The sequence below is a fragment of the Podarcis tiliguerta genome (assembly GCF_965153285.1).
Source record: "Podarcis tiliguerta genome assembly, chromosome: 10".
NCBI lineage: Eukaryota > Metazoa > Chordata > Lepidosauria > Squamata > Lacertidae > Podarcis > Podarcis tiliguerta.
This window is the reverse complement of record NC_139543.1, coordinates 70,103,072-70,124,155: the sequence shown is the minus strand read 5'-3', so window position 1 is coordinate 70,124,155 and position 21,084 is coordinate 70,103,072. Positions and strand designations below refer to the sequence as shown.

At 50.0% G+C, this 21,084-nt stretch overlaps 1 protein-coding gene across 6 annotated transcripts in view; it reads right to left on the bottom strand.

Moving 5' to 3' along the window:
* The window catches only part of CCDC136 (coiled-coil domain containing 136), a 45,676-nt gene extending 25,624 nt beyond the window's left edge, over positions 1–20,052 (bottom strand). For 3 of the 6 annotated variants that reach the window (XM_083402253.1, XM_083402252.1, XM_083402255.1), the window contains exons 1-3: positions 15,058–15,136; positions 7,733–7,996; positions 5,804–5,878 (exon numbers count right to left, since the gene is read on the bottom strand). In XM_083402253.1, the coding sequence (XP_083258379.1) occupies positions 5,804–5,878; positions 7,733–7,996; positions 15,058–15,106 (388 nt within the window). In that variant the 5' untranslated portion in view covers positions 15,107–15,136. Of the gene's footprint in view, positions 1–5,803; positions 5,879–7,732; positions 7,997–15,057; positions 15,153–19,861 lie in introns of those variants that run through there. The other 3 variants (XM_083402257.1, XM_083402256.1, XM_083402254.1) reach the window with 3 other exon arrangements.
* Between the last annotated feature and the right edge of the window lie 1,032 nt (positions 20,053–21,084).

The following is a 21,084-nucleotide window of genomic DNA, read 5'->3' as shown; positions in this document are numbered from 1 at the left end:
GATCAGGCCCAAGACTTGGTTCAGGTGATGCCTGAGGCAAGGGATCCAGGAAAGTCAGCGGTTCGAATCCCCGCAACGGGGTGAGCTCCCATTGTTCGGTCCCAGCTCCTGCCAACCTAGCAGTTCAAAAGCACATCAGTGCAAGTAGATAAATAGGTACCACTGTGGCGGGAAGGTAAATGGCATTTCTGTGCGCTCTGGTTTCTGCCATGGTCCTTCGTGCGCCAGAAGCGGTTTGGTCATGCTGGCCAGATGAACCCAGAAAGCTGTCTGTGGACAAACACCGGCTCCCTCGGCCTGAAAACGAGAGGGGCGCCGCAACCCCATAGTCGCCTTTGACTGGACTTAACCGTCCAGGAGTCCTTTACCTTTACCTTTTTACCTATGCCACTTCAGACTGCAGATGGCAGCACTGTTCTGAATGTTTCTTGACGTAAAGACGCACAAGCAAAAATCTTCCCTGCAGGTCGTAACTAGGACATCATCGGGGTAATCGGTTGGCGGGGTTTTTATAAAAAAGATAAAGCCAGGAGGTCATCAATTAGAAATACAAGTCTGTTCCCATGGTGCACCTAAGCAACTCAATGTCACTTAGGATTTTATCTTAAAGGTAAAGGTAAATGGACCCCTGACCATTAGGTCCAGTCGTGGCCGACTCTGGGGTTGTGGCTCTCATCTCGCTTTACTGGCCGAGGGACTCGGCGTACAGCTTCCGGGTCATGTGGCTGGCAGGACTAAGCCGCTTCTGGCAAACCAGAGCAGCGCACAGAAACGCCATTTACCTTCCCACCGGAGTGGTACCTATTTATCTACTTGCACTCTGACATGCTTCTGAACTGCTAGGTTGGCAGGAGCAGGGACCAAGCAACGAGAGCTCACCCCGTCGCAGGGATTCGAACCGCCGACCTTCTGATCGGCAAGTCCTAGGCTCTGTAGTTTAACCCACAGCGACACCCGCGTACCTTGGATTTTATCTTACATGTGTACAAATACAGACACACAGGACTCCCTCTTTGTGGTACAATGTGAAATTCGGCTTTCCTAAAGGTCTAGCGTCCTCTGCCTATTTGACCCAAGCCTCTTCCAGATATACTGCGCTGCTTTTTGGTGTGTGTACTTGTCCTCCTGTTATTTTCACTCAACTGATATCTCAAAGGTTGTCACATGGCGGATGGAGCGAGCTTCTTTTCTCCGGCAACAGAGAGTAGGAACCGAACCCGTGGCTCCGAGTTACAAGGCAGGAGATTCCAACTGAACGTCAAGAAAAAGAGCTTTCTGATGGCAAGAGCTGTTCCGCAGTGGAACAGACTAGTTCAGGAGATGGTAGACTCCTTCCTTGTACGTTTTCTAAGCAGAGCTTGGACAGCCAACCTGTCAGGGACACTTTAGCTAAGATTCCTGCATTGAGGCCGATGATGATGATGGACTATATGGAACTTGCCAAAGTGACCGGGAGACTCCGAGACCAGAGAGAAGAGACAGTGGAAGAAGATTGGAAGAAGCTTAAAGAATATTTGAAAAACATATGTTACTATTTAAATGTTAGAATAGCTTTGGAAGTGGATATAGGCTGTAGGGTTAGAAGTAGAAGACAATGTATTTTAAAATAGTACTGGATTCTCGTCCGGAGCTTTATGTATGGGTACCCCCAACAAAATTGAAAAATCCGGCTGTATAATTTGGAATTAATGTGATTTGAAATAATGTGATATCATTGGCCTGTTAATAAAAATTATGTTTTAAAAAAATAAATAAAATAAAATAGTACTATTTTAAAGTAAGTGATAAAATGTGAAGATTTTTATGGTAAAAGTGAGCGTGATTTTAAAAAATGGTTAGAAATTATGATATATGTAAACTGCTAAAGATGAGGTAAAATGAAAATCAGATAGGGGGGACTTGGGGAGGCTCACCTAACAATGTTCAGAAAAAAATAAGGATAAGACAAGAATTTGTTTGTATTGTTTGTTTTTCTGTTTGTGTTGTTTAGTTGTGTCATAAACAGAATAAAAAATTGGAGGGGGAAAAAGATTCCTGCATTGCAGCGGGTTGGACTAGATGACCCCTGGGGTCCCAATTCTATGATTTACTGAAATTTCAAAGAATGCAGCCCGGAGCAGGACGTGAAGAGAGAAGAGGGCCCTTCCAACAAAAGCTGTGCTGGAGATTTGTGAGTTGGTTTGATGGACGGCATCTGCCTTTGCATGGGAGATGAGCTCCACCTGGTGTAGATCTACTCAATTTGCATCGGTGTCCTGCCTCCAGATCCTTTTCCAGTGCTTTGCTCTCATGCGGGTGGCGCTGTGGGTTAAACCACAGAGCCTAGGGCTTGCCGATCAGAAGGTCGGCGGTTCGAATCCCCGCAATGACGGGGTGAGCTCCTGTTGCTCGGTCCCTGCTCCTGCCAACCTAGCAGTTCGAAAGCACATCAAAGTGCAAGTAGATAAATAGGTACCACTCCGGCGGGAAGGTAAATGGTGTTTCCATGCGCTGCTCTGGTTTGCCAGAAGCGGCTTAGTCATGCTGGCCACATGACCCGGAAGCTGTACGCCGGCTCCCTCGGCCAATAAAGCGAGATGAGTGCCGCAACCCCAGAGTTGGTCACGAATGGACCTAATGGTCAGGGGTCCCTTTACCTTTACCTTTAACCTGAAAAGCAGGACGCGGGTGACGCTGTGGGTTAAACCACAGAGCCTAGGACTTGCCGATCAGAAGGATGGCAGATCGAATCCCCGCAATGACAGGGTGAGCTCCCATTGCTCGGTCCCTGCTCCTGCCAACCTAGCAGTTTTAAAGCATGTCAAAGTGCAAGTAGATAAATAGGTACCGCTCCGGCGGGAAGTAAACAGCGTTTCCGTGCACTGCTCTGGTTCACCAGAAGCGGCTTAGTCATGCTGTATGCCGTCTCCCTCGGCCAATAAAGTGAAATGAGATCCGCAACCCCGGAGTCGTCCGCAACTGGACTTAACGGTCAGGGGTCCCTTTACCTTTACAAGGCCGCGAGGCGCACTCCTATCTCCAGATCCTTTCCCAGTGCTTTGCTCTCACAACTGCCGGGGATCTCGGAGGTTGCAGCGAGAAGAGGCAGCAGCGCCTAGCGGTCAAAGCTCGGTTCAAAAAAAAACCTGGGGAAGAACCAGTTGGCCTCCCCTGAACCCCAAACTGTCCTGAGGCTGTCCCAGCGTCTTGCCTGCCTGCCGTCCCTCCCTGTGCCAGCCCTTCGAGGCTGAACCCATCCCTGGTCCCCATGGATTGCTCAAGCCCCGGGCGGCATCGCCACATATAGACTCGCCACCTGCCGCTCCAGGGACACGTGGCACCCTCCGTACAGTGCCCACGCTATTTATAGCAGCATTCTGCGCAGATTAACACTCGCTCGACGAGAAGGAGCTGAGTTATTGGGCCTATAAATACATCAAAAGGTCTGTGACCAGAAAGAAGAGGACTCCCAAGAAGACTGGAAGAAATTTAAAGACTAATTGAACAAATATTCTAATATTAAAGATATGTAACCGCTTGAAAGAACCAATCAGGCCTAGGACTAAATTAGACTTAAATATATAAATAAGAAAATGTACTATAAGAAAGGTAAAGAAATTCGAATACAACTTTAATATTGTTTTATGAAATAATGATATTGGAAACTGCTACATTCAAATTAAGAGGAAATTCAGATGGAGGAGATTAGAGGAAGTCAACTAAAATGTTTATGAAAATGAATTTTAATTAATTAATTGAGTTTCTTTTTTTTCTGTTTAGGTATTTTAAGTTTGTTATTCTTTTTTCTTCTTTTTCACTTCTCTATTGTGTTGTTGCATATTTTCTTTTTTGTTATGTCTATTGAAAATTAATAAATATTATTGTAAATATATATATATAAATACATCAAAAGGCCAGTGAGCGAACTGGGGAGGAAGAAAGCGAGAGTTGCGGGAGGAGAGGGGCCACAACCGGGGACAAAGGGGTGACCCTTCGCAGAACTGTAGAGTTCTGTTTGGGATCCCCAAAGGTCATCTAGCCAGAAGATCAATTACAAAGCCAAAATGATCTACACTAGAATATTACCGTATTGGCCCCAAATATAAGCCGCAGTTCCCCCCCAAATTCCGAAAAAGTTAAAGCGTGGCTTAAATTCGCGACCTTGCAAAAATTGGCTTTCACGGTATCGCTGCCAAAACAGACATACGGTAAGAAGGGACCAAAAAATGTTTTGCGAGTTTGAGACCGTTGTGCAATTAATTCTAATATCATTCATCGCTTTCCCCATATTTTACAGTACAGTTATGATTTTATTTTTTATTTTGTTTTTTGCATTTACGGTGCTACAAACAGGTGTTTAACCCACTTGCGGGTCCTCTCTAGTATCCGTAGGATTTTCTTCTACATTTGCCATTTATGTGTGTGAGTGCCTGTGGAATTGTAGCAACTGAATTTGCAATTTTTGAAATTGTATGGGACCTTAGCATCCGGGCAGAATGATGGAGGTGGAGACACTCCTTCAGGTATACAGGACCGAGGCCATTTAGGGCTTTCAAGGTCAGCACCAACACTTTGAATTGTGCTTGGAAACGTACTGGGAGCCAGTGCAGGTCTTTCAAGACCGGTGTTATGTGGTCTCGGCGGCCGCTCCCAATCACCAGTCTAGCTGCCGCATTCTGGATTAGTTGTAGTTTCCGGGTCACCTTCAAAGGTAGCCCCACATAGAGCGCATTGCAGTAGTCCAAGCGGGAGATAACCAGAGCATGCACCACTCTGGCAAGACAGTCAGTGGGCAGGGAGGGTCTCATCCTGCGTACCAGTTGGAGCTGGTAGACAGCTGCCCTGGACACAGAACTGACCTGCGCCTCCATGGACAGCTGTGAGTCCAAAATGACTCCCAGGCTGCACACCTGGTCCTTCAGGGGCACAGTTACTCCATTCAGGACCAGGGAGTCCTCCACACCTGGGGCTGGGCAAGGGACTCTTTGCCTCCAGTGATACATCCCACTTCTGACACCAATGAAGTCCCCCACCAATTTGCCTGAGCTCTTACGGAAGAAGGAAATGGCTTCTGAGACACAACAGAGCAGTTTTAGACCAAATCAAACCCTGGCAACAGTGATGGGCTCACATCTATGTCAGTGCCCTTTAGAATCTCCTCTCAGCCTCTCAACTTCAGAAACACGGCTGGTAGCAATGTGAGACAGAGCCTTTTCTGCGGCTGCTCCCATATTGAGGAGAGATTAGAATTTCCCCTCTTTATTATCTTTCCATTGGCAGACTAAGACCTTCCAGTTCAGCCAGGTCTTTGGAAACCAATGTCTAGATAACACTGATGCCTGGGCTGCTGTCAGAGTAAATTATATTTTCAGTTCCTGCTTCTAAATGTGCTTTGACGCATTTTAGCTATCCTTTTCAACTAGTTTTTCTTACTTTGCAATTATCATCCCCAGCATCAAAGTTATTCCACGCTCTCCGCCAGGAGGTCCCAGGGAAGGTTATAACAATTTAAAATTCAGAATTGTAAACAGTTAAAACACGCTGGGCTCCATGAACCACTCCCATCCCTGCTGGTTCCAGTAAGAAGCTTAACTGTTAATAACAGATGCCTACGCTTGCATTTTATTTTTCCTTCTCCAACCCCATCCCTTTTTCCTTACGTGCTGTGTCTTTTTGGCTTACCGCTATTTTATAGCGAAGTTTTCAAATGTCAGGAGCTGCCTTGAATCCCAGCTCGGGGAAATGTGGCATATTTACACATTAAATAAAATTGCATGAGATTCATTACACACACAAACACACAAACACAGAGGCCAGGACTGACCTTGGAGTCTCTGAATCTGCTTCGTGAAGGTTTCAGCCTGTTGAGCACTGGCAAGTCTCTCGTCTTCCAGCAACCCTGCCGCAGAGAGAAAAAGCAGAATCAATCGTCAACCCTTTTGAGCAGGCAGCTACAAATTCAAAAGCCAGGAGCTCCACCTTCTCAATAGCAACCTGCAGATCAGCTTCCTCGCTATGGCTCCTCTGTGTTGCACAGTTGTCTTTCCGAAACCCCGGCTTCCGTTACCGAAGCAAAGTGAAATCCTGTCTGGGGAACCAAGGCTGAGCTTAGCAGTCCCTGCGCAATGTTGCTTAAAAGCTGCCTGCACCTTTACCATTTACAGTGGTCCCTTGGTTCTCAAACTTAATCCGTTCTGGAAGTCCGTTCCAAAACCAAAACGTTCCAAAACCGAGGCGCACTTTCCCATGGAAAGCAATGCAAAATGGATGAATCTGTTCCAGACTTTTAAAAGCAACCACTAAAACAGCAAGTTACCATGCATTTTACTATCTAACAAGACCACTGATCCATAAAATGAAAGCAATAAACAATGTACTGGAGTCACACAATCAATCAGTAGCTGAACTGGGTTCCACACAGTCACAAAAACCACTGGCGGAGGAATGGGGGTGCGGGGAGTGCAATCTGCCCGAGGTGTCATCCCGGGGGGGGGTGACATCACCATGGGTGCTCCCCCCCAGGAAACTTGCCCCTCCCCCTGCCCCCATGGGCGGCTAGCCCTACCCGCAGGAGCACAGCATGTGTGCCGCTCCATGTGCCGGAGCAGCTAGCTCTGCCTCTGACAAAACCCAAACAAAAAAACTGCAAAAACAGAAAATAAATAGCAAAAACATGCAGACCTCTGCGTAACACTCAAAACGGAAGGGCGGCACTCAAAACAGAGCATGTTCAGCTTCTGAAAAAAGTTTGCAAACCAGAACACTTACTTCTGGGTTTGCAGTGCTTGGGTTCCAAGCTGTTTGAGTACCAAGGCGTCTGAGAACCAAAGCGCCACTGTATTAAATTCTACCTGCTGCCTTGTGGGATAAATTCTGAGGAAGAAGAGGCTCAGGAGAAATTCCTACACAAACCAAGAGTGGAGTCCTTAAGGCGGTTGGATGGTGCCTTGTTAGGCTTGCCATACATCCAGAATTTCCCAGACATACCCGGAATACTGCAGATGAAAGCAGTGTCCAGGCAGAAATTGGCTAAACTTTTCTGTCCAGATTTTCACAACAATGTGCCGCATTCTGGATTAGTTGTAGTTTCTGGTTCCCCTTCAAAGGTAGCCCCAAGCAGAGCGCATTGCAGTAGTCCAAGCGAGAGATAACTTACCATATTTTTTGCTCTGTAAGACTCACTTTTCCCCTCCTAAAAAGTAAGGGGAAATGTGTGTGCGTCTTATGGAGTGACTGCAGGCTGCGCAGCTATCCCAGAAGCCAGAACAGGAAGAGGGATTGCTGCTTTCACTGCGCAGAGATCCCTCTTGCTGTTCTGGCTTCTGAGATTCAGAATATTTTTTTTCTTGTTGTCCTCCTCCAAAAACTAGGTGCGTCTTGTGGTCTAGTGCGTCTTATAGAGCGAAAAATACGGTAATTAGAGCAATTTAATTTAATGATGGGCATAAAATGCATGGACTTGATCCAACTTTTCATAGCCTGAGCGTCATTTACACTTCGGGCCTCCTCTCTGCTTTCCCCCTTGACACCACCTAGTCATCTCACCGACCCCCAGGGGGGGCTACCACCCACTTTCAGAACCATAAGCTAGTCTGTGCGAACGCATACCAAAGAGCAGACATATGATCTAACTTTCTGCATAAGATTTGTGCAAGCAGATCGCTCCACAAGTGGGTCGTCCGGAGGAAACTGACACGACCTGAAAAAAATGGCAGGTTCCAGGGACCCCGCAGCCCTGAGGCAAGACACCCACCTTGCAATTCGAGGGAATCCCCTTCGTGCTTGAGGGCCACCTCCCGGACTTCTTCCAGCTCGTCCAGCAAACGCATCACCTGAGCTCTCAGCTCCAGCTGCTTCTCCTCGTCCGGCTCTTTCTCGTCGTCTGAAGAGTCCAAGTTCCTGACCTCCACCTCGTCGTCGTCCTCCTCCTCCTCCTCTTCATCTTCCTCATCTTCCTCCTCCAACTCGTTTATTTCGACATTGGGGGTCTCCACCTCACCTGGGAGGAAACATGCCTCTGTCAGCAAAAGGCAGAACGGGAGAGGAGAATCGTAGAGTTTGGAGGGACACCCAGGGGTCATCTATCCCAACCCCCTGAGAGTACTGAATCCCTTGCAGTTGGCCGTCCAACCTCTGCTTATAAACCTCTAAGGAAGGAGAGTCGGCCGCCTATCATGTTAACGCAAGCAGCTTTCGCCATCTTCTGGCAGACAAGAAGAACTTCAACAGGAGGCAGATGTGTGGGAACGTTCAGGTAGACAGGAGAGGATATATTGTTTATCAATATCCTTCCTAACTTGCGCTAGCAAGTTCCGTTACTTAGCAGAGTTTTACATTCCCCTTTTAAACGCACAGCGGATAACTGGTTGCAGGCTTGTGTAAGCCTCTCACTATCAGGTTCCTGCCAAGTTCCCTTAAAGTAAAGGTAAACGGACCCCTGACCGTTAGGTCCAGTCGTGGCTGACTCTGGGGTTGCGGTGCTCATCTCGCTTTACTGGCCGAGGGAGCCAGCGTACAGCTTCCGGGTCATGTGGCCAGCATGACTAAGCCACTTCTGGCGAACCAGAGCACTTCACGGAAACACCGTTTACCTTCCCGCCACAGTGGTACCTATTTATCTACTTGCACTTTGACGTGCTTTTGAACTGCTAGGTTGGCAGGAGCTGGGACCGAGCAACGGGAGCTCACCCCGTCGCGGGGATTCGAACCGCCGACCTTCTGATCGGCAAGTCCTAGGCTCTGTGGTTTAACCCACAGTGCCACCCGTGTCCCTCTTAAAAGAATAAACATACCACAATCTTGTGTAAAGTATATAAAAGAAGTTTACTCACATCATCAGTTCACAGATGGATCCCTAATGGCAGACTTAGTTACAAAGTATATACATGGGGATCTATCCCATATGGGGATAACCCCAGTGTCCTCTGTTGGCTGGAAGCAGGAGGGGGAGAAACCTGGAAGCAGAATCTGACCTTAAGAACACCCCCATCCCCTCCTGGGGTTTCCAGCAACAGGAAGGTGCCTTAGACACTTGGTCCATCCAGTCCAGTATTGTCTGAGTTTCAGATTGAAGGCATTCTCAGTCCTACCTGAAGGTGTCAGGAATCGAACTCGGAACATTCTGCAGATGCTCAACCTCTGAGCTACTGCTCTTCCCCATCTACACTGTCATTCTGCCGGCTTTTAAAACCACCCCCTCCATTTACGCAGCCTTTTCCCTCGAGTGCTCCAACCTAAACTTCTGTTTTAATTATCATGTTGTTCTAACGGAATTACTTCCTTGCCTATTTTAATTATGGGCGCCTATACTGTAATAATTCTAATGGAATAGCTTTATCGTGCATTTTAATTATGGGTGTTCATATTTTAATATTCGTGCAATTGGTTTTTGCGCTTGCGAAGCTATCCTGGCTTTATGCTTTATATAAATTAACGCATCAGCAACAATTTCTTATGGATTTGCACTCCGTTCTGCAAACCTCTGAGCGGCAGCTGAGTCACAGGCCCAATTTTAAGGTTAGAAATAAAAGAAAGGGGATCTTGTTATCTCCCGCTTGGACTACTGCAATGCGCTCTACGTGGGGCTACCTTTGAAGGTGACCGGGAAACTACAACTAATCCAGAATGCGGCAGCTAGACTGGTGACTGGGAGCGGCCGCCGAGACCACATAACACCGGTCTTGAAAGACCTACATTGGCTCCCAGTATGTTTCCAAGCACAATTCAAAGTGTTGGTACTGACCGTGAAAGCCCTAAAAGGCCTCGGTCCAGCATACCTGAAGGAGCGTCTCCACCCCCATCATTCAGCCCGGACGCTGAGGTCCAGCTCTGAGGGCCTTCTGGCGGTTCCCTCATTGAGAGAAGTGAGGTTACAGGGAACCAGACAGAGGGCCTTCTCGGTGGTGGCGCCCGCCCTGTGGAACGCCCTCCCATCAGATGTCAAGGAAATAAGCAGCTATCTTATTTTTAAAAGACATCTGAAGGCAGCTCTCTTTAGGGAAGTTTTTCACATTTAATGCTGTATTGTTTTTAACACTCGATTAGGAGCCGCCCAGAGTGGCTGCGGAAACTCAGCCAGATGGGCAGCGTATAAATAATAATTGCAGTAGTACCTCTGGTTACATACTTAATTCGTTCCGGAGGTCCGTTCTTAACCTGAAACTGTTCTTAACCTGAAGCACCACTTTAGCTAATGGGGCCTCCTGCTGCTGCTGTGCCGCTGGAGCACAATTTCTGTTCTTATCCTGAAGCAAAGTTCTTAACCCGAGGTACTATTTCTGGTTTAGTGGAGTCTGTAACCTGAAGCGTATGTAACCCGAGGTACCACTGTAATAATAATAATAATAACTTAATAATAATAATAATAACTTATTATTATTTTGGCTAAATGTTAGGGTGCACTTCTTGACTGTAATGAAGTCTCCTTCATTAGAGGTGTAAAAACAAAGTCTGGATGCCCGTCCATCAGGGATGCTTCAACAACAGGATTCTTGTGTCGGCAGGGGGTTGGACTAAATGACCTTTGAGGTCTCCTTCAGAGTAAGAGTTGGGGAATCTGACTGACTCCCATCAGCCCCAGCCAGCATGGCCAATAGTCAGGGAGTGATAGGAGCTCCGAACCACCTCCAAAGAGCCCCAAGTTAGCCTGTAATTTTAAAAAAAATATTCTTATGCTAACTTATTTTCTTTTACTGCTCTTTTTAGCAAATAGTTTAGATCCTGTGTGAGTGCCTGGAGGCGGTTGGAGGATGGATGGTGGCTAACAGATTGAGGTTGAATCCTGACAAGACAGAAGTACTGCTTTTTGGGGACAGGAAGCGGGCGGGTGTGGGGGATTCCCTGGTCCTGAGTGGGGTAACTGTGCCCCTGAAGGACCAGGTGCGCAGCCTGGGAGTCATTTTGGACACAGCTGTCCATGGAGGTGCAGGTCAATTCTGTGTCCAGGGCAGCTGTCTATAAGCTCCAGTTGGTACGCAGGATGAGACCCTCCCTGCCCATAGACTGTCTCGCTAGAGTGGTGCATGCTCTGGTTATCTCCCGCTTCGACTACTGCAATGCGCTCTACGTGGGGCTACCTTTGAAGGTGACCCGGAAACTACAACTAATCCAGAATGCAGCAGCTAGACTGGTGACTGGGAGCGGCCGCCGAGACCATATAGCACCAGTCCTGAAGGACCTGCATTGGCTCCCAGTACGTTTCCGAGCACAATTCAAAGTGTTGGTGCTGACCTTGAAAGCCTAAACGGCCTTGGTCCAGTATACCTGAAGGAGCGTCTCCACCCCCATCGTTCTGCCCGGACACTGAGGTCCAGCACCGAGGGCTTTCTGGCAGTTCCATTACTGTGAGAAGCCAAGTTACAGGGAACCAGGCAGAGGGCCTTCTCGGTGGTGGCACCCGCCCTGTGGAACACCCTCCCACCAGATGTCAAAGAGAAAAACAACTACCAGACTTTTAGAAGACATCTGAAGGCAGCCCTGTTTAGGGAAGCTTTTAATGTTTGATGTATTACAGTATTTTGATATTTTTTTGGAAGCCGCCCAGAGTGGCTGGGGAAGCCCAGCCAGATGGGCAGGGTATAAGTAATAAATTATTATTATTATTATTATTATTATTATTATTATTATTATTATTATTATCATCATCATCATCATCATCATCATCTAAAGGTCTTTTGTCTAGTAAGATGCATCTATATTTTGTTAATTAAACAAATGCTAAACAGCAGCCCTGTTCTAAGAGGCCAAGAAATATAAGAGAGAAATCAAATATGCAACGTGGTGTGAGAAGTTTTTGCTGTCGTTCTCAACAAGCTGTGTTATTCAGACCATTTGCTCACATTGCCTGTTTTATTCTAACCGACAGCAGCCCCCTGGGGAACGAGGCAGGCAGGGAAAAGGCTCTTCAGACTCCCTGATTCTCTTTGCAAGCAGGAATAGAATCAGAGTTGGATGCTACCTGGCTAGGATGACCCCACAATTCCGTTTGCAACCTGCCATCTCCACAACAGCTTGCGGCAGGCAATATTTCTTAACAGCGGAGAATTCTTGTGAAATAAAGATCTGCCCCTTAATACAGAGCCTGCAAGTCAAGTGAGACCTGGCAAGCTCATTATTCTTATTAATATTCCCCCAGGCCGGCTCACAAGATTTTGAACGTTAAAATGTTAAGTAAAGGTAAAGGGACCCCTGACCATTAGGTCCAGTCGTGACCGACTCTGGGGTTTTGCGCTCATCTCGCTTTATTGGTTGAGGGAGCCGGCGTACAGCTTCCGGGTCATGTGGCCAGCATGACTGAGCCACTTCTGGTGAACCAGAGCAGCGCACGGAAATGCCGTTTACCTTCCCGCTGGAGCGGTACCTATTTATCTACTTGCACTTTGACGTGCTTTCAAACTGCTAGGTTGGCACGAGCAGGGACCGAGCAACGGGAGCTCACCCCGTCGTGGGGATTCGAACCGCCAACCTTCTGATCGGCAAGTCCTAGGCTCTGTGGTTTAACCCACAGCACCACCCGTGTCCCCAAAATGTTAAGTAAGACCAGTTTAAAATAACTTGCAGTTACAGAAATAAGATGGGTCCTAAAAAACATGCACCTGAAGGGTTAAAGGCCAGGGACAAGTGTCTTCAGCATCCTCCAGAAGCTGTGCAATGAAGGTGCCAGACATGCCTCTGTGGGGAGGGAGTCTCATGGATTAGGGGCCACCACAGAAAAGGCCCTTTCTCCCAGGCAACCATCCTGAGCCTCAGAGGATGGAGGAACTCTCAAAAGGTTCCCCCCTGGGGCCTGAGTCATTTAGGGCTTTATACATTCACATGTTTAAGGCCTAGAACCCTCGTACCTACGGGACCACCTCTCCTAGTATGTCCCACGAAGGACCTTACAGTCTTCAAACAAAAATATCTTGCAGGTCCCAGGCCACAGGGAGGTTAGGCTGGCCTCAACCAGAGCCAGGGTCTTTTCGGCTGTGGCCCCGATCTGGTGGAACGCTCTGTCCCAAGAGACTAGGGCCCTGCGGGACTTGACATCTTTCCGCAGGGCCTGCAAGACGGAGCTGTTCCACCAGGCCTTTGGCCAAGGCACAGTCTGACCCCCTCCTTCGGTAATCCTCACAGAACTCTAGCCCAATGGTTGCCATTAATTTGATTCTGAATTGATTTTAGAATGAATTGATTTTAGAATGCTGTGCTACTTTTATTGTTGTTAGCTGCTCTGAGCCCGGCTTCAGCTGGGAAGGGCAGGATATAAATAAAAATTTATTATTATTATTATTAGCACCTTATGAGAATGTAAGAACGTTTTTTCTCCTGCTCTGGGATGTAGGACCTGAACTCAAGTTACAAAAAAGTCGATTCAGGCTAAAGATCAGGAATAATTTTCTGACGGTAAGAGCTGTTTGGTAGTGGAACGGTCTGCCTTTGGAAGTTGTGGACTCTCCTTCCTTGGAGGTTTTTAAGCAGAGGTTGAATGGCCCTCTGTCATGGATGCTTTAGCTGAGATTCCTGCACTGCAGGGGGTTGGACTAGATGACCCCTGGGGGTCCCTTTCAACTCTCCAATTCGATGATTCCAAGACAAGCCTTCTGAATCAGGCCAACAGCCCATCGAATCAAGAACTCTCTTCTCACAGCAGTCAGCCAGATGCCTGTGGGAAACCCTCAAACAGGATGCGACCACAAGAGCCCTCTTCCCTCCCGCAGCTGATATTCAGAAGCATTGCTGCCTCTATAACCCTCTTCTCCTCCTCCATGAATTTGTCTTTGAAATCCCTGTGGCAGGGAGTTCCACTGGTTAACTGCACTGCTTGAAGAAGGGCTTACGTGTATCTGCCCCTTGAACTTCTGCCTGCTGCAGTGTCTGCAGAGTGGGGCAATCTGGAGCGAGGGTGGGGAGGGCTGGACAGCCCCCTAGCCCCACCAGGGTTCTGTTATGGGGCACAGACCACCCGACGCATGTATCCCTTATGGGATACATTCTTCCTAAGACCTCTACAACCCCACAAGTCTCCGAAGATCGCATCCTCGCTTCTTTCCTGGAGGGTTATGTAACTGGGTCAATTGGGGGGGGGAGAAATCGGGTGGGCAGCTGGAGGGGGGCGGAGAGAGAGATTCAATTCCTCTTGGACAAAGAGAAGCCCTTTTTCCACTGCAGCCCTTTTAGACACAATTTCAAGGGGGTGGGGTCCAGATGGAACCAGGGAAGGGGGGCAGGAAAACGGACTAACTCCTCAATGAACACAAGGATGGAGCATCCAGAACCTCTGTGTTTGTGTGTGTGTGTGTGTGTGTGTGTGTGTGTGTGTGTGTGTGTGTTAGAAACACACAATTCAGCCGCCAGTGGCGTAGCGTGGGTTGTCAGCACCCGGGGCAAGGCAAGTAATTTGCGCCCCCTAACCCGTGGATTTGCGCCCCCTAATCCTAACCCCCAGATGTTGCGGCCGCCGGTGCGGCCGGCCCCCCCTGCACCCCCCCCCCACGCTACGCCACTGTCAGCCGCATTTCCAGAAAACCCACTTGCCCCTACCCCAAACACTCTCCAGAAAACTCCCGTTTTGCATTCCTTTTTCTCCACCGGTTTGCCCCCAAATCCTGTTCTCCAAACGGGGCCGGGACTCCTCAAGAGGTGTATATTTGGGGAAAGGGTCTCGGGTAGCAAAGAGACTGGACTTTCCACCACATACCCTCCTCGCCCGCCGGATGACATAACCACCGCCCGTGATGTCATCAGCGCCAAGGTGTGACTCTATATTTTTTTGCAAAGAGAGAGATGGGTGGGGAAGGGTCGCAGAGGGGGAGGGCTGCGCGTGCCCCTGAAGATGGGCACAGGACGGGGGTGGGGGTGGGGGGAGGGCAGCCACAGGTGGAAAGTGGAGAGGGGGAGGGGAGGGGGGACGGGGAAGGAGGGGAGGAAGGAGAGACCCCCGGAGAGGTGAAGGCGCTTGGACTGGAAACGGATGGGGGGGACGCAACGGAAAGGCTGCGGTGATGCAAGGGGAGGGGAGCAGGGGGGTTGCGGGGGTCCTTGCGGGAGTTGTAGCTGCGCCCCCCTCCTCTCCATCAACCCCCCCCCCCCATCACTGACCTGCTCTCTCCGTCCGCCTCCCAAGCAGCTGCAGCTCAGCTGCCTCCATGGCCGTTTCTGGAGCGAAAAAGCAGACGGAGGGGGGGAGGGGGAAGAAGGAGGCGGGGGAGGCGGAGGAGGGGGAGGAGGCAGGGCCCACCCCCAGGCTGGCGGAAGGCGCACACACAGAGGGGGGGGGGGCTGGCGCTACCCGGAGCCCATCCTCACAACCCGGGCTGGCGCAACCCAAACGCGACACCTCTTTGGCGCGCTCGCGCCGGTACCCAAAGATGCATTCTGTTGCGCGCTAGAAATCGGTACCCAGGAGCGCGCAGCCGAGCTTTTGGCCGCCCGGGTTCCCAGCGGGAAACATCAGAGGCGTCTCCGGCTCGCCATTCCGCGCGCGTAACCGCTGTGGAGGGCTCGCAACAAAGCGCAAAACGCGCACATGAATGGACACCCGGCCGTGGCGTTTCTGGCGAGGCCTGCTCTTTAGCCAAAGGTTAAAACATCACGACTTCAGAGCCACCGACACGCCTGTGCTTTTGCAGAGGGGCAGCGCATACACTCGCACATCCTGGCAGATGGCCCGGGCCGGGGAGCATCAGCGCGTGGCTCTCCCCCACCTCCCGGCACTCAGACATGCCCCCAGACACGCGCGCAGTGCTCGAAAATGTGCATTCCATATGGCGAGCTCTGCTATTCTCAAGCGCTCGAATCGACGCGCACCAAGGAGCAGGCGGGGTTGTCCGCTTGGCACGTACACCCAACGGTAGAAGAGCAAGCTCAGCACCAGCCGAGACCCACAGCCCAGCCCCACATTTGTCCCCAACTTTGTTGTTGTTTAGTCGTTCAGTCGTGTCCGACTCTTCGTGACCCCATGGACCAGAGCACGCCAGGCACTCCTGTCTTCCACTGCCACCCGCAGTTTGGTCAGATTCATGTTTGTAGCTTCGAGAACACTGTCTAACCATCTCGTCCTCTGTCGTCCCCTTCTCCTTGTGCCCTCCATCTTTCCCAACACCAGGGTCTTTTCCAGTGAGTCTTCTCTTCTCATGAGGTGGCCAAAGTATTGGAGCCTCAGCTTCACGATCTGTCCTTCCAGTGAGCGCTCAGGGCTGATTTCCTTAATAATGGATGCGTTTGATCTTCTTGCAGTCCATGGGACTCTCAAGAGTTTTCTCCAGCACCAGAATTCAAAAGTGTCAATTCTTTGGCGATCAGCCTTCTTTATGGTCCAGCTCTCAACTGGGCACACGCAAACACCCGGCACGCAAACTTGGAGCACCCGCGCCCACCTCCTGGGAGAGGCTGGGGTTCAAATCCACCTGGCTGGTGGTGACCTGGGTGGGGGGCAGCCTTTTCCTCTCAGCCTAAACTGAAGGAATGGGTTTCTGTGCAGTCAGTTTGAAACTGACCCCAAATCCCCATTTTTCCTCCTCCAAGGGAGCATTTCTAAAATGCTCTAACTTGAGCTCTTGAGCCAAAACCCAGCTGTATAAACAAGTGCTCAAAGCTCTCTCCCTTATCAGTCCATGACGGCAATGGATGGCCTTGCCAGTTCCAGTAGAGCAGGGATGAGCCGTCTGGGTCTTATCTTACATCCTGACCACAAAGACCACAAAGAGGCACAGACCTTGTCAAGTCTGACAAGAGACCCGGGAACGGCACCAGGAGTTGGTGACCTCCTGCCCCAAGATAAGAGTATAGGAACAGGAACAACCTTTTATGGTTAAGAGTACCGGAGCAGGAACATATGTGATGTCAACCTGCATGTATAAGCTGACGTGGCTGGATTCCTGGGGAAGGGGGGAGAGGGTGCCTGGAGGATAGATATACTGCATGAAATTTCTCATTTCTTTGGACTTGTTGCGGACTGACCACGCAAGTGCCTTCTGCTATCTGGAGAGCAGAATAAACTCTTTCTCTGAATCAACCTTGGTGTCATTTGACTTCCTCCCTCCCTCCCGGGAGCAACACAGACCCCACCAGTCAGTAAAGTCCAATAAGGATGGCAGCCTCGAACTACAGAAGGCTCATGGTATTTTTCTCCCTGTGGAGAGCTGCTGCCAGTCCGAGCAGCCCATACTGAGCTAGATGAACTCAGCACTGATTCCCGCATTCCTATCTGGAAAGGGCCATAGCGCAGGTTCAGTCCCCAGGTGGGGCTGGGCAGGTTCCCCACCAGAAACCCTGGACAGCTGCTGCCAGTCAGTGTTGGCAGTACTGTGCTAGATGGGTAGCTGAGGATTAGGCAGCTTCAGGTGTGCCTATTTGGGTAAGCTCAGTGGAGGAGCATCTGCAGATAGCCTCCTGCCCTGACACCCTGGAAAGCAGCTGCCTGCCAGTGTAGACAACACTGGATTACGCAGAACAATAGCTCAGGACAAAGCAGCTTCTTATTTTTCTATGCACCACCCAATTTGCGATTCCTTGGCCTGACGAAGAGGGTGCTGGGTGCAACTCTCAGGCATGGGGGTGCAGGGTGGGGGAAACTCTTGAATGGTCCCCTGAAATTTTGTCCCTGAGGGGAACTGCCAAATGGCATCTCCACACACACACACCGCCCCTGCCACCAAGGAAGAAAGGTGAGTGAAGATCTACATCAGGAACAAAGTGGAGGGGTGTGAGTTAAAGATCTACACAGGGATATGCTGCCCCTACTCATCCTGCCGCCTGAGGCAGTGGGCCGGCCCTTTGTTGTTGTTGTCGTTCTTTAGTCGTTTAGTCGTGTCTTCGTGACCCCCTGGACCAGAGCACGCCAGGCCCTCCTGTCTTCCACTGCCTCCCGCAGTTTGGTCAGACTCATGCTGGTAGCTTCGAGAACACTGTCCCACCATCTCGTCCTCTGTCATCCCCTTCTCCTTGTGCCCTCCATCTTTCCCAACATCAGGGTCTTTTCCAGGGAGTCTTCTCTTCTCAGGAGGTGGCCAAAGTCTTGGAGCCTCAGCTTCAGGATCTGTCCTTCCAGTGAGCACTCAGGGCTGGTTTCCTTCAGAATGGAGAGGTTTGACCTTCTTGCAGTCCATGGGACTCTCAAGAGTCTCCTCCAGCACCAGAATTCAAAAGCATCCATTCTTATGCAATATTTTTCCTTACAGCATTGGACTTTCCTTTCGCTTCCAGGCATATCCGCAACTGAGCGACCTTTCAGCTTTGGCCCAGCCGCTTCATCAGCTCTGGATCTACTTGTACTTGTCCTCCGCTCTTCCTCAGTAGCATGTTGGACGCCTTCCGACCTGAGGGGCTCATCTTCCAGCGTCATAACTTTTATATACCTGTTGTCTTTGTCCATGGAGTTTTCTTGGCAGGGATACTGGAGTGGCTTGCCGGTTCCTGCTCCAGGTGGATCACGTTTGGTCAAAACTCTCCACTATGACCTGTCCATCTTGGGTGGCCCTGCACGGCATGGCTCATAGCTTCTCTGAGTTATTCAAGCCCCTTCGCCACGGCAAGCCAGTGATCCAGGACCTGCGTCCTACAGGGATGACTGTCTAACTGCAGTCCGGGACTATGTCTGCATTTGCCACTGTGTCCAGCAGGAGGCAGCAGAGATCATGCAACAGCTGCTGGAGGCGGCAGACACACTTTTTCAGAGGTGCAAAGCAAACTTAAAGAGCATTTCAGCTTTGAGTCTGCAGGAGACACAAAATCTGGGCCTACCCCAAGAGTAGGCAACATAAGGCCCGGGCGGGCTGGATGCGGCCCAATCGCCTTCTCAATCCGGCCCACGGACGGTCCGGGAAGCAGCGTGTTTTTACATGAGTAGAATGTGTGCTTTTATTTAAAATGCATCTCTGGGTTATTTGTGGGAAAGAGGAATTTGTTCTTTCTCCCCTAAAAAAAGATAGTCTGGCCCATACAAGGTCTGAGGGACAGTGGACTAGCCCACAGCTGGAAAAGGTTGCTGACTCCTGGCCTACCAGATGCCCTCTTAAACGTGTTGTGAGAAGGGGTGTTCCTGGCTTGTCTTTGTTCTTAGTTTTATTACAGTGGTACCTCGGGTTACAGATGCTTCAGGTTACAGACTCCGCTAACCTAGTAATAGTACCTCAGGTTAAGAATTTTGCTTCAGGATGAGAACAGAAATTGCGCGGCTGTGGCATGGCAGCAGCAGGAGGCCCCATTAGCTAAAGTGGTACCTCAGGTTAAGAACAGTTTCAGGTTAAGAATGGACCTCCAGAATGAATTAAGTTCCTAACCTGAGGTACCACTGTAGTTGCTTAGGAAAATGATCATCAGGCATCCAAACAACATGACCAGTTCTTAACCCAAGGTAAAGGTAAAGGGACCCCTGACCATTAGGTCCAGTCGTGGCCGACTCTGGGGTTTTGCGCTCATCTCGCCTTATTAGCCGAGGGAGCGGGCGTACAGCTTCTAGGTCATGTGGCCAGCAGGACTAAGCCACTTCTGGTGAACCAGAGCAGTGCATGGAAACGCTGTTTACTTTCCCGCCGGAGTGGTACCTATGTATCTACTTGCACTTTCATGTGCTTTCGAACTGCTAGGTTGGCAGGAGCAGGGACCGAGCAACGGGAGCTCACCCCATCGCGGGGATTCAAACCTCCGACCTTCTGATCAGCAAGTCCTAGGTTCTGTGGTTTAACCCACAGCGCCACCCGCGTCCCTTAAACCAAGGTACTTATTTATTTTCTGTTTTTGATGTTTCAATTTTATGTGATGAACTGCCCTGAAATCTATGGGTATAGGGCAGTATACAAATTCAATTCACCACCATCGTCAGTGTCTATGACACCTCTCTCCAAACACAATCCCATCTCTCCCTCCCTCTCTCTGACCTTCAAAGCACACCCCTCTTCCTTACTGTCAGGAGGTTGCTCCATCAGTGGATTTCGGTTCCCGGGCCAAATCTGTGAGATGATTCAGAAGCACTGGCACCCCGGTCCAGAAAGTCACATTCTGACCACCTTCCCCTCTTCTCCCGCACCCCAGCACAGCCAGCCTCGTGGACAAGCTGGAGTCACGCTTGCACAGAGCATCCTTCTCACCTGAGATGCCGCTCAGAGTTCTAGATTCTGCGTCTCCCTGGCAACGGACCACACAGCATCCCTGAGGGGCAGCAGGGTTTTGCACGCCTCGCTGCCTCGGCGGCTGCGGAGAAGCCAACAACAGCGCACTGTGCTGTCACGGTCCGGTTCACAGGCGATTGAAGTCCCGGCTGGGGACGTCGGGACCAGGGGCAAGATGGCGGGGTGGGAGCAGGAATGGGAGTCCAGAAGCCAGGAGTCAGGAAGCCAAGAGTCCAAGGGTTAGGAAGCAAGGAGTCACGAAGTCAGAGGTCCGAGGGTCAAGAAGCAAAGAGTCATGAAGTCAAGGGTCCGAGGGTCAAGAAGCAAAGAGTCACGAAGTCAAGGGTCCCAGGGTCAAGAAGCAAGGAGTCACGAAGTCAGGGGTCTGAGGGTCAGGAAGCAGGGAGTCACGAAGTCAGGGGTCCGAGGGTCTCAAAGGGTTAGTAAAGGTAAAGGGATCCCTGACCATTAGGTCCAGTCGTGACCGACTCTGCGGTTGCGGCGCTCATCTCGCTTTACTGGCCGAGGGAGCCGGCGTACAGCTTCTGGGTCATGTGGCCAGCATGACTAAGCCGCTTCTGGCGAACCAGAGCAGCGCACGGAAACGGCGTTTACCTTCCCGCCAGAGGGGTACCTATTTATCTACTTGCACTTTGACGTGCTTTCGAACTGCTAGGTTGGCAGGAGCAGGGACCGAGCAACAGGAGCTCACCCCGTCATGGGGATTCGAACCGCCGACCTTCTGATCGGCAAGTCCAAGGCTCTGTGGTTTAACCCACAGTGGCACTCAAAGGGTACTGCAATAATAAATGCTTTCTGGCTGATATTGAATGAGCCATGCAATAAAAAGTACTTGTTAGATAATGTTAAATTAAGTTAACAAAAAACAACTTCACACAACTGTGTAAATAATAGTTTACTTGTAAATTAGTACAATGGGCAGAGTCGGAAGTTCCTTTCTTTGCTGAGATAACATTATGTCTTTGCCTTTATTCACACTTTCATTCTTCTTTCTCTT